The 13,278-nt window shown below is 39.1% G+C and overlaps 1 protein-coding gene across 1 annotated transcript in view; it reads left to right on the top strand.

The window, feature by feature from the left end:
• The window catches only part of LOC140160554 (F-box/LRR-repeat protein 3-like), a 14,352-nt gene extending 2,876 nt beyond the window's left edge, over nucleotides 1-11,476 (top strand). Inside the window, exons 2-6 of the mRNA XM_072183798.1 lie at nucleotides 3,863-3,964; nucleotides 5,619-6,012; nucleotides 7,736-7,900; nucleotides 9,087-9,426; nucleotides 10,170-11,476. Of these exons, the coding sequence (XP_072039899.1) occupies nucleotides 5,797-6,012; nucleotides 7,736-7,900; nucleotides 9,087-9,426; nucleotides 10,170-10,828 (1,380 nt within the window). The 5' untranslated portion in view covers nucleotides 3,863-3,964; nucleotides 5,619-5,796 and the 3' untranslated portion in view covers nucleotides 10,829-11,476. The remainder of the gene's footprint in view (nucleotides 1-3,862; nucleotides 3,965-5,618; nucleotides 6,013-7,735; nucleotides 7,901-9,086; nucleotides 9,427-10,169) is intronic.
• The last annotated feature ends 1,802 nt before the right edge of the window (nucleotides 11,477-13,278 follow it).

Here is a 13,278-nt window from a genome sequence, read left to right as displayed (position 1 = left end):
GTGTTGAACAGATATGATGGTCGCTAGAATGCGCTTTGAAAATTGGCCGTGCGCTTTGAACTCAAAATGGGACCAAAACTCTAATTTTATATTGCGTTGGTCCTGTATGGACTACATCGTGTAGTATAGCTGCACTCACTACTTGGCAGTATAAAAGTCGATGACCATTGACCTCAATGGGGTATACAAGCTTATTCACGCACAACCAAGATCAATTACCCGGCTATTGTGAGTAGCCTTAGTCATGTCCCTCGACTAATTATTCGTCTCAAAGAGCTTCAAAGGTCTGAACCAAATGGCCAATCGTGGCTGTGGATTCAACCTACCATGGCGATTTCTGCCATGAAGATATAGGGTCGATGACACTGTGCGCCCTCAATTTTTTTTGAATTTCTACCTTTTGATTGTAATGGCCATTGGTGTACATAAATGCCCTGTGAAAGACTAAGCTAAGCCTGAAGTGCTTTAATCACAGTAAAATTTTTAAACATAAGGCCGGAGATCTCCGGTTTTATTCTGAGCTCACTGGTCGAGTGCTGGATAAACACATCGCCTGTGTCTGTACCATTGAATTTGAATCGGTGACATACCGTATAACTGTGTGCATATCGATATTCGTCTTACGTCTTGTTTAGTACATCACATCAGCTGCGCTAAGCTTTTGACTTTGACTTTGAAGATATACTTCACAACGCTTCCCAAGAAGCCAAGCGCTAAGGGATGTGAGGGTGCGGGTGGTTGATTACTCGCAGCGTTGTTTGTCTTTCTTAGGTGGCTTGTTACTTGGTCTTTGAAGGTTTCTGTTGCAGTAAAGTTGACTAGTTGTTCTGGTAAAGTATTCCACTCGCTGATGGTCTTGGGAATGAATTACTCCTTGTAACAACTCTTAGTGGCTTGCGGTCTGATGAATGCCTTAGTGTTATTTCTGCGAGTGTGGCAGGCGACTGGAGTGTGAAATTTTTGCGCCGGTATGGCGACCTGACCGGTGGTTATTTTCTGCATCAATGTAAGGCGGTTTGCCTGGCGACATAGCTGTAGCGTGTCCCATTGTAGGTTGACCAACATTTTTGACACACTACTTTTTATCTTTCGTAGCCTCTATAATACAAGCAAACCTCGCCGCCTTACGCTGCACTGACTCCAACTTTTGTATGAGTTCTTTTGTTGCTGGGTCCCAAACAGTACTACAGTACTCAAGGTGTGGGCGCACTAATGATTTATAAGCAGTGGCTTTATTAGCTCTGTAGTGTGCACAGGTGTAAGTTCCTGCGTACCACACCTAGAACTTTAGCAAGGTCGTTGACCGTGAGTATTAACTGGGACTCACAAGAGTGATGCTGACGAAATCCATGTTGTCTATCAGTAAAGGCCTTCAATAGTTATTTCGTTGAGCAGAGGAATCACCTCAGGTATCACACAAGAAACGCTGAAGATTACAAGATCTGTCTTACAAAAAAAGAGTTTGCTAACAAAACAATAAGAACCGCCGGGCCAAGAAAATGGCATTCGATTGACAGATGCGCCAAAACGGCTACATCAGTAAAACTCTTTAGATCCCAAATTAAAACAAACCTTATGGAAATGTACACTTAATAGTCTCTTAGTTTTGATTTACTTATTACAAGCCGACGTCAAACGTCGGCTTGTGCTGTCTCTTTCCAATTCTTCTTCTTTCTTCTTTCTTCTTTCTTCTTCTGGCAACCGCAATCAACTGCATCTAGCTCCGCAAGGGATTGACAGATTTCAACCAAACTTGACCCAAAAGACCACTGGGCTAGGCCAAACCTTCCATTTGACTTTGACCTTGCTGTGACCTTTGACCTAGCTATAACGGTCAAAAATGTGATGTCACAAAAAATGCTACTCCTTCCACAAATTTCATGCGATGAGGACATGGTTATATCATGTGACTCGACTTTAGTCGGTGTCTATAGGGTGTGCTCAGATAAGGGTCAAAGGTCATCAAGGGTCATTTCCGGTCAAAGTCTAAAAATATTCAAAAAATCACTGTCTTTACAAATTACATAGCAGAGAGTCGCCATTAGCACACATGCATTGCTACTAGCCAGGGTCTTTAGGATGCCTACAGTTTTGGGGTCAAAGGTCATTAAGGGGTTACTTCCGTCAAAAACCAAAATTATCAAAAATGTTCAAAAAATTTTTATCTCAAAATGTAAACAGACCAGAATAATATAACCAACATACATGAATTAGTGTTCCCTGATGTATGCATGGTATTTTTATTTTGGGGTCAAAGGTCATTAAGGGGTCACTTCCTGTTTTTAGCTGAATAACTTCAAGAATTTTTATCTCAAGAACTGAACATGTTAGAATTTTTTAATCAAAATTGGAACAATGCATTTTGTCGGTGTACATAAGATTTTTTTTCATTGAGGTCAAAGGTCATTAAGGGGTCAAAAGGTCAATCAAAATTTAAAAAATCAAAATCCATGTATAAGTTCGATTAAGCTGAAATTGACCAGGAATATTTCTTATGACATCCTAAGCACAATGCAAGAGCAGTTGACCCCATCCGTGACCCAGGGGTCAAGTTAGAGGGGTCAAATTGCGGCTTGTACTCAGCGTCTGTTGACTCTAGTTTTTATTTTTCTCCCTTTTAAAACAAAAAATCGATTAAAATTAACTGATCTCTTAGCATTTACTATATTCACAAAATGTCAGCTTTCTTTTGCGATATATGTGAGCATATGTTATGAAATCCTAATTTGTCTTACACTTATATTCTGCATGTTCTTTATTCATCATTTTTTCCTGCTTAGTTCGTTCTACATGAATGTATGAAAGAGGGTGGGGGGGTGTTTGTATGTATGTAATTGTATTTTATTAGACAAATTAAGAAACTTAGGCTAAGGTTAAGGGGGTGCTTGTTCAGGCCTTTTTGGCCTTCTGAGCATCTCCTCATTCAAATGTGTTGTTTTGCTGTTATTGTATTGTTGTATTTTGAATGAAATAAAGACTGATTGATTGATTGAGTAAGGATATGGTGTATGTTGAAATGCTGCATGATTTTACTGTGGAGAATATGTTCAAAAACTTACAGCATATAGGGGTCAATGACACAGGCCTATAATTTGAGGCTGAGGCTCGGTCCCCTTTTTTAAATATAGGGGAGATCAGGGTCTTAGCTAGCCACCCGTCTGGCCGTCATTTTAGACGTGGAGTTTGCTCCTGGGACGGGCAAAATTAATGCCTTTGACAGATGCTATATTATAAATTGTATGTTTTGAGAAGCTAATTGACTTTTTTAGTAGACCCAATTTGTAGAACAAGGCCATATCAACACATATTTGAACTCTTTGAACCCCCAATGGGCTATAGACGTCTGGTAAATGTTTTAAAGGTCAAATTAGGACAGCGGCAATTTTATTCAAATGACGGGCAACTCTCAATTTCTAGCTAAGACCCTGGGGAAGATGTTGGCTGTGACCCAGTCAGAAGGTAAGCCTGTAGTCAGCGATTTTTTGAAAATATGCTCTGTCATTGCCAATAATCATGATAATCATGATAATAATACAATCGGCGAGATTTACACACATTGTAAGCGCCCGTGTTCCAAAATGGGTTCCAAGATGGGCTTTAGTGCTGGAGACCTAAAACGAAAAGAGCACTAGCCTGGGCAGCTTTCTGGAAACCAGTAGCAAGCAGATGACTTCATCAGTTTGACGAGCAGGTTGCTGCATCCTTATTTACCGTGTGGTACATATAGTCATATACTCCCAATTTTTTTAATTTTTTTTGAAAGAAAAAGTACATGGCCAAATCAAACATTTAGGGGGTGGGCAGTTGGAAACTAATGATTCATTTCCATTTAATTAGTCTTTTAATTTTCATTTAATTGCAGATATTTTGGAGAGGAATCATAATAGGTTTAAAGTGACCAATTGAGTTTCTGACCACAAACCTGAGCCTGTATAATAATGGAGCCTGGATGAGGATAACAGAGGTAAACAATAAGATCAGTGACAAAAATGTAAAAAACACTGATATTAAATATTTTGTTTTTAATTTGGAAAAAAAAGCATTTTAAAGAGACATCTTACAAATTTATAATGAGGCCTTCTTCAGAGCAATGTTATTTTACAGACAAAATTGTTGCCCCTCCCCTGAGTCTCCCCAAATCCATTAACAATCTTACCCTTTGACCTATTTTGACCTCATACCTGTATCTCATTAATATGCATGACCATTGATTTGTTTACTCTAGTCCGACGAGTAGGACCTTTTTTTTCTAAGTTACCAGACTATACTCAGTTCAGACTATGATCACTATCTCACATGGCGTATTAAGTAAGACGAATCGCGAAAGTCCAGTGACCACGTTGCCCGACCCACAGGGGCGGTTAGTGGATTTTTGTGGTTAATCTTTCTTGAGCGATCAGAGTCGGAGTATAGTTGGCATACTAAGACAAAAAACAGGTCCTACTCCTACTCGTCGGACAAGTTTAATCCTCGTCTCCTTGGGACCGAGGAAGGGCTTGTGTGATATTTTATTAACTTGATTGAAGCATTTTAACATTTTGATCCCCTTGTGTGCCCTGTGAGTGTGACCTCAATAACTCAATTTGTTCAAGGGTGTCCTTGTGAATCTACACGTACACCCCTGGTTGTTTAAAAGCAACAAAATTGCATGAGTATGCAACTTCACAGTCATAGGGCCTTTTTCCTAGACTAGACTATAATGAATGAGCATAGACCAGGGTTCGGTTTTAGCCGGCAAAAACCTGTTTTTGCCAGTTTTTGCCTGGTAAACCGGTAAAAATGGCAAAAATTTGTATATAGTCACTCAAATATTGAAAAGTATTAGCTAGCTCATAAACAGGAACACAAAACTTTCATTCAACATTATTTTTTGTCTCATCAAGTCCTTAAAATGAAAAGTTATGAATTTGATATATATGCCACATTTCGGTTTTAAATGCACTTGAGCAATGAAAATGCATGCCTTTAATTTCTTAGTATGTCACTTATAATAACAAAATCTGGAAACTTAATCATTTGTTTTGAGAGGAAAAAACTGAACTATAAATCACTTTTTAGTTTTTGCCATTTTTGCTGCCAAAATAACTGATGCAAAGTCATTAACCTCATTCATAACCGTCACTTTTCACTTTTTTAATTCAATTTACGTCACATTTTCTTCTTTTAATTTGAAAACAGAACACAATTTTAACTTTATCTGTTGTTTTCCCTGTAAAAAATCGAATAGCCCATTATGGAAATACCGCTAGCGACCAATCACACTAGCACGCAATCGTGCAATTTCCAAATACGGCACCCAGCGTCCGCGTAAATTGTTTGAAAGCGTAACAAGTCACGTAACACGGTCATTGTAGAGCGCACTTTTAGCTACGTCACGAGACGCGGTCATTATACTTTTTCAATTACCTGCATTTGCGTCCGCGTATTTAAAAGTTATTATCTGTGATTGGATCGCACTTGCTGCGTATATTAATGAGGTTATGAATGATCATCTATCACTTGCAATTACTTGATTTGTTTCAGAATTTTGTTTATTTTACGCCCACAGACAGTCATACACGTTAGAAAGAACATTATTTGTAAATTTGTTTAAAATTGTATTGTTATTTTTAATGCAGGCTGCAGCTTCGTTAAGCGAGTCATACGTGTATGCAAGAAACTACGATATTGGCACTTCAACTCTGACAGTTCTCATGCTCACAAAAGAATTTCCACTTCCACACGAATCAAGTTTACACTGTCAATAATAGAGAAAAAACATTGTTCAAGGATTTACTAATTGCAAGGAGCATCATCATGGACCACCCAGGCAGTGGCTCACCAGCCAAGAAAGCGATGCTTGTACATGTCACGGGACATGTCAAAGGTTCATGGGCTATGAGCAAAGAATCGCAAAAAGAGAGCAAAAAGGAGATACTTCATCGCCATATGGACACATTTACCAAACAGTTTCAACAACAGTATGGAAACAACTTGAGCTGGGCAACATTGCCAGTTCTTATACTCACCAAGGTAGGATGGAGTAAACTGGAAGCTTATAAGGCCCGATGTTCAAGGCTAGTGGTGTAGTATACAAATACAACATGTTTTGAGGGGAAGTAGTCAAAACTACTGGTCCCTCGGTGTTGGATGATTTGACTACTTTCCGACGCGGCAGCGGAGGGAAGTAGTCAAATCATCCAACACCGAGGGACCAGTAGTTTTGACTACTTCCCCAAAATGGAACATGTTGTATTTGTTTTACTATACCTCATAAATATTTTCACTATCACGGTAAAATCGTAAACAAAAGTCAAAACACATATCAGTCAACGTGCCGGCTGGCATGGTAAATAAGCTTAATATTTTGCTTACCTGATTTTATTGGAGGATTTCTGCAGTTCAATCAAATTACATTTTGACCTATAGGCCCTATTATTTTAATTTTCTTTTTAACATTCCATAAATAACATTTTGTTTCATAAAAAGTCAAATTTGCGTGTTATTATCCATCGGTAATCTCGACAACATAACTGCAGCAGACGCCATTTTAACGATAAACGCATCTGCAGAATCACCGTTGTGTAGCATAACGCTACGTCTGAAGGAACGGTGACGCGCTGGGTCGAGACACCGTGTGGTAGTAGGCGTCATGGAAGTTTTTGCTACTTCCCAGCGTTAGCGTAATTGCACAGGCGCAGGGAAGTAGTCAAAATACCGTACTCGGACGCTGGCGTTATTAACCAATAAGATGTCTGGATTACCTAATAAATATTTATGAGGTATAGTAATGTGGGTCATCATATTGGGGGGTACCGACCATGATTGGGGGCACCGTGTCTGATTGGGGGGCACAAGCCATTTTTCTGCCATTTTCCCATGCACCTATGATGCTACGCCACTGTTCAAGGCTGTCACTAGGGGGATATTTTTAGTGCTAATGTTTTTTTGGAAAACATTCCTATTTCAGGCACAAAATACTATGTACAGCTTCTGTATGTTCGACCAAATTTAGTGTTAAGTGCAGGTCGTTAGCATAGAGTGATGGCTGTAGGCGACCCGTGCCAACCGGCATAGATACATTCCCTGTTAGGGTTCATTATTTTGAATGTGTAATGATATTATAATGAACCTTAATTTCAGGCACGTAGCAAGCGGGGGGACGGGGTGGACGAAGTCCATGGGCCCCGAGGGTTCAGGGGCCCCAAGCAAAAGAGAAAATGAAATAAGCATTGATTAAAGAGATGCTAAAAGGCAGGGCCGAATTTACCTGGGCAAGGCCAAAATTTGGAGGCCCCAAACTCACCGTGAGGAAGGCATGTGGAGCCTACTATAAGATCGACAGTGGTGGCAGAAGCATGGCAAATTAGAGCAAGTTAAGCATATGTTGTTCCAATCTTACGAGGATATTAATTTGCGCGCGAAATAATTTTCAATTTCAGACAATTTTTGGCCCAAAATGAAGGTGAATTTTGCTATGTAGGCCTATGATATGCACGAAGCGCGCAAAATTGTGCGATTTTTCCATATTTTGGTCCAAAACATGGTGTTGTTGGGCTAAAAGGAACATGCACAGGGCAATTTTGGGGCCCTCTGGCCCAATGGTAAATCCGGCCCTGCTAAGATAAAAGGGCCCCGCTCTGTTTCTTGTCCATGGGCCCCCGAGGCTTTTGCTACGCCCCTGCTTAATTTGATAAACAATTTCATGTTTTTCTCTGTCGGAAATATGAAATGTAACTTTCTTTTTTCTTTCAAGATCTATGAGTACTTGCCAATTTTGGATAAAGCCCATGCGGCAAAAACATGCAGACATTGGAACCAAACATACCACTTGCCAGAACTATGGCGCAAATTTGAATTCAATATCTCCAACTGTGATACATCTTATTTCAAAGGCACACCAAAGAGCCTTGTGAAACAAGTAAGTAGAATAAAGCCAGCAATAAGGCCAACAAAAAAAAGTTGTTTGTTTGTCCTCCACCGCCCGCTCCTCAGATTAAGGCCTGACCAATATTTTTTTTTTTTTTCAATTTTTTTTTTTTTGAAATAAAAATAAGTAAAATTCAATTTTTTTTTCAGATTTGGTTAGAGCTAGCTAGAGCTAAATACTAAGATCTTTCATGGTTGAAAGTAAAAAAGCCCCTCAAAAACATTTTGTGTCTTCAATATGCAAAATTATAACTTGTGTTCATGTCATAGTCTATTATTTTGAGTGATTTCAAAATACATTGGATTTGAAATCATTAAAAGACTATGACATGAACACAAATTATAGCTTTAACTTCATATTAAAGAAACAAAATGTTGGTTTTTTAAGTCACCATGAATGATTGTAGCAATTAACTCTAGCTATAGGTCCAGATATACGGCAAATCAAAAAAAAAAAAATTAAAAAAAAAAAAAATCCGCCTCCCGCCCGCATGTCCTGTTTCAAAGCTGTGGAGGACAAACAAACAATTATTTTTTTTTGGCCTAATTGATTGTCTTTCCGAACAACCAAATCAGGAAAAACTCAGGAGATTATAGTGGCCCAAGAGGTAATTATTTTTTGCCATTTGGGCATACAAGTGTCATGCATACAACATAAACCATTCAACTATAAACTTAGTTCATATTTTATACTTTTGAAAAGAAGTCTCTATTCTAGTAGAGGTAGTCATTTGAATTAGTCCACACCTTCCACACCCCCGTCTCCACATTTTCCGTCTCTAGCAGAGGTAGTCATTTGAATTAGTCCACACCCTCCACACCCCTGTCTCCACATTTTCCGTCTCTAGTAGAGGTAGTCATTTGAATTAGTCCACACCCTCCACACTCCCCGTCTCCACATTCTCCATCTCCACATTCTCTGTTTGAACATTCTCCGTCTCCACATTCTCCATCTCCACACCCTCCACACTCCCCGTCTCCACATTCTCCATCTCCACACCCTCCACACTCCCCGTCTCCACATTCTCCGTCTCTAATAAGTACTAGTCATTTGAGTTCGTCCATACCCTGATACAACTATGGTAAAGTCGAAATCTTTCTCATGGAATTTTGACAATTTGTTAGGAAAAACTTTTGATTGACTTTACGAGTGCAAAATATTACTTTGTTTCCTCTAGGTCCTGATGGAGCATTCCCAACATTTACGCTATGTTACCATCAAAGTTGACGGGCACCGTCAGTCAGCAGAAACAGCATGCGACATTCTCTCCTCGTTGGTGAAGTGTTCCCTAAAAACCCTGGAGCTGATGTCGACGGCCAAACCCAGCTGCAAGATGCTTAACCCCGACCAGTTTGTGTCAGCACTGGCGGTAGTGTTTGTCAATTCCGGCAGCCTGTCGTCTCTGGCGATTGATGAGACACCTGTAGATGATTCGTCCTTGGCTCTACTGGCCAAGGGTAACCAGGACACGCTGACCATGCTGCGTATGGATAGCTGCCCTCGTGTGTCACCAGAAGGTAAGCATAAGATTTGCATACAAATTGACCTTTCCAGTAATTCCTAATAAAAAACCTTTATGTTTTTACCCCTACATGTACATGTATATGTCATACATATGCACACATCTTGACTGCACAGTTAACTGCCCAGAGTTCATTGTGGGTTATATTCAGGCATCAGAAGTGGGATAATATAACTCAATGTTCTCCATTGACGAGCAATGAGTTGAACGGCATTTTGTTGGGTATTCCCATGATTTTACTTGCCATTTACATCATTGACAGTTCTAATCAGGCTTACCCAATATTTTGATTACAATATTGTAATCCCGTAAACGTTCGCCTAATGGCGCTATGCAGCGTTGGAAATAGCTGGTATCGCGTAGCAAAATGCTACACAATTTTGGAGTTGAGTAGTATTTTTAAGTAGACTTTAAGTGTACCAAGAGAAAAGTAATGAAAGCAAATTTTGCTACGCATAAAAAAATGCTTAATTCCAACACTGGCGCTATGGACTCCCTTGACATAACTGAAATTTTAGACACAAACTAAAAGTGTTCTCCCATAAAAATCCTACCAGCAATAAGGGCATTTTCCCATAATTCTTGTTGGGATTTTTAGAGGAGATAGCTCTCTATTTGTACATTAAATTTACCCCAAGGCAAAGGAGCCCAGGGGCGCCATTAGGCGAACGTTTAGGGTATATCAATTTGCTCATTTAACACACTTTTTTCCAAATCTGCTTTATTTCATCATTATAGGTATCATAGTGGTAGCAGACCAGTGCAGACAGCTTCATGAGCTGTGCATCGATTATACCCACCTTACTGATGAGCTCCTTACATCACTGTCCCGTGATGAGCACGTCAAACTCAAATACCTACGCATAAACATAGTCCTCAAGGAAATGCTTGCCGCCAACTACCAGCTACACAGTATCAGTAAGGAGAGCTGGCTGGCCCTTTCACGACACTCACCGAAGCTGCACTTGCTGATGTACTTCTACGTTCTCAACGATGAAAATTTTGATCCGTTTTTCCATTGCGAAGTACCGGCGACGCATCTGTTCTTTGGCCGCTCAGTTTCTAAAGATGTGATGAATCGAGTGGGGAGGTACTGCCCAAAGTTGCAGGAGTTGGTTGTGAGCGCAAATGGACATGATCCAATCGATGAAGAACTTATTCAGATTGCTAATAAGTGCCACAACTTGGAGTCGGTCGGGTTAGGAGAATGCCAGATTTCAAGCCAGGCATTGGTGCATTTCGCAAAGATTTGCGGGAAGCGACTCAAGCAGTTGTTTGTCTGCGAGGAAGTGCTCATTCCGGAAGACAATTACGATCTGGATCAGATGTCCGAAGAGGTGTCCGAGAGCATTGGGAGACCATGGTCTTTGGAGTTTATGCCATGCTGGTTTGATTAATTGATGTGTATGTGGCAGCTATTATGTGCACACCACACCAATCATTACCTACAGCACTTCATGCATGAATTTATGGCAGCCCATTTGATGTACCCTATTTGTTCGATTAGGCGAGCAAGTCATTTTACAGGGGTGGTTATTTTTACCTTTTTTTTTCTTAATTTAAGGGTAAAAATGCCTAAAAGCTAGTCATCCATTTCAGTGCAGTGTAACCTTTATTGGTGTTAGGGTGCAGACCACAACTGTCCATTTACGTACACACAAAGTAGAGGTCATGTTTCCAGTCAAAGACAAGTTACCTCTCGTTTGGAATCATCTTAAATTTTAGATCATCTTAAATGAAACCACAATATTAGCGATATAAAAAGGTGAGATTTTTGCTTGTTTACATCCGACTGCTAAACCATGTTTTGAGTTTTCACCTTGTGTGTTCATGCACAGATAGTAGTAAGCATCACTACATGATGCATTCTTGTATAGTAGGGCTGTCAACTCTCACGCATTGGCCGTTAGTCTCACGCATTGGGTCACTTTCTCACGGTCTCACGCCAAGGTAGTATAATCTCACGCCAAGGTAGTAAACCTCACGCAAAAAGCTGGAAAATGAGTAAAATCTCACGCATCGTCATGAATAATTTGTTGCTCCTACCCCCCGCTTTTCACATTCTCGGCGCCGTGGCTCAAATAATCATGGTACAAAATGAACATTGGAGTCGGCAAATCCCGGTACGTCTCTGTCTCACGCCAAGCAATTCCAAAAAGTTGACAGCCCTGTGTATAGTCACTCCAATGGCTGTTTTGCACAGGCATCATGTATTTAAAACCAGTTTATCCATGCATGAGGATGATAATAACATTATAGATGCATATCAAATTTTGACTTGCTCATTTGAATAGTGTAGCTAGAGACAAACTTGGCTACATGTATGCGTCACTTCAATAAATGCATGGTATGTTGTGTTAAGGGCTGGGGTATGAGCGTTTGGACAGTATTTATTTTGGGACATTAGAGCACATCAGACATATCGAATTGCATTCTGAATACTGAAGAATGTCCTTCTGATATCAAATAATTTTGATTTTTGAAATTACAAATTTAATACACATTTTATGGCAAATCATTAAAATTGATATTTTTGATATTTAACAGTACTCAAGTAAACTTTACAAATCTGATGATTTATACTTAAAGTGTATGTAGGTGGGATGAAAAGCCGACGATCAATTGAAAATTTTGACCTTTCAGTATTGGAGATATGGATTTTTTTCCCAAAACACACACAAAAAAAAAGGTCTTTTGGGAAAAAATCCATATCTTCAATATGAAAGGTCAAAATTTTCAATTGACCGTCGGCTTTTCCTCCCAGCTACATACACTTTAAGAATATATCATTAGATTTATATAATTTACTTGAGGACTGTTATATGTCAAAATTTGAAAAATATTACATTTTATAATTTGTCATAAAATTTGTATTATATTGTGATTTTCAAAAAATGAAAATTATTTGATATCAGAAAGACATGCTTCATATTCAGAATGCAATTCGATAGGTCTGAGGTGCTCTCATGTCCCACAAAAAATACTGTCGAAACGCAATAAACGCTCATTCTAGATCCCTTAAAAAAAAGAATATTCTCTGACAAACTTTGTAAACAGGGTATTACCTTGTAAGGGACCGTTCACAAACACTTGTTAGGTGGGCCTGATGCAAAAAGGGGGCCCTGAAAAATTTTGACCCTCCCAAGGGGGGGCCTGAAAAAAATGACCACAAATTTTCCTGGGAAAATTGAGTTTATATGTCATGTCTATGGGGTTGACCCTGAAATTTTTGAGGTCAAAAAGGGGGGGCCCGAAAAATTATCGATAAATTTTTTTTGCATCAGGCCCCCCCTAACAAGTGTTTGTGAACGGTCCCTAAGTGTTATAAAATGTAATTGAATATGACGGTGATAGAAAAGTTAATGTATTATTGTACCTATAGTATTCGGTAACAGTCAATTTGAAAAAGAAAAATTGGAGCGGAATTAATAAATGTTACTGTAGTATTTGGTGAGCATGTTATTATACTTATAGTATTTGGTAACAGTAAATTTGAAGAAAAATATTGGAGCGAAAATGAATAAATATTTGGTGAACATGTTATTATAGTATTTAGTAACAGTAAATTTGGAAAAGGAAATTAATTGGAGTGGAATTATTAAATGTTGATTGTTTGTGTGATCTTGTATTCAAATCAACTCATATCACCATTGAGGTCACTATTAAGGGCAGAGTAATGGGAGAGAACATGGACCTTTTCGAGCATCATTATTTCTGAATTGAATCTCCAAAGTATATAAAACTATACATTTTTGGAAAGGAAATGAGTCAAGGAATCCCATATGACGTCAGATTTTTCAAAAATCTCGAGTTTTGATAAAATCACAAAAAATCACTTTTTACCCCA

The sequence above is a fragment of the Amphiura filiformis genome, chromosome 9, assembly GCF_039555335.1.
Source record: "Amphiura filiformis chromosome 9, Afil_fr2py, whole genome shotgun sequence".
Lineage (NCBI taxonomy): Eukaryota > Metazoa > Echinodermata > Ophiuroidea > Amphilepidida > Amphiuridae > Amphiura > Amphiura filiformis.
The sequence above is the reverse complement of the archived record's forward strand: the minus strand, read 5'-3'. Positions and strand labels throughout refer to the sequence as shown.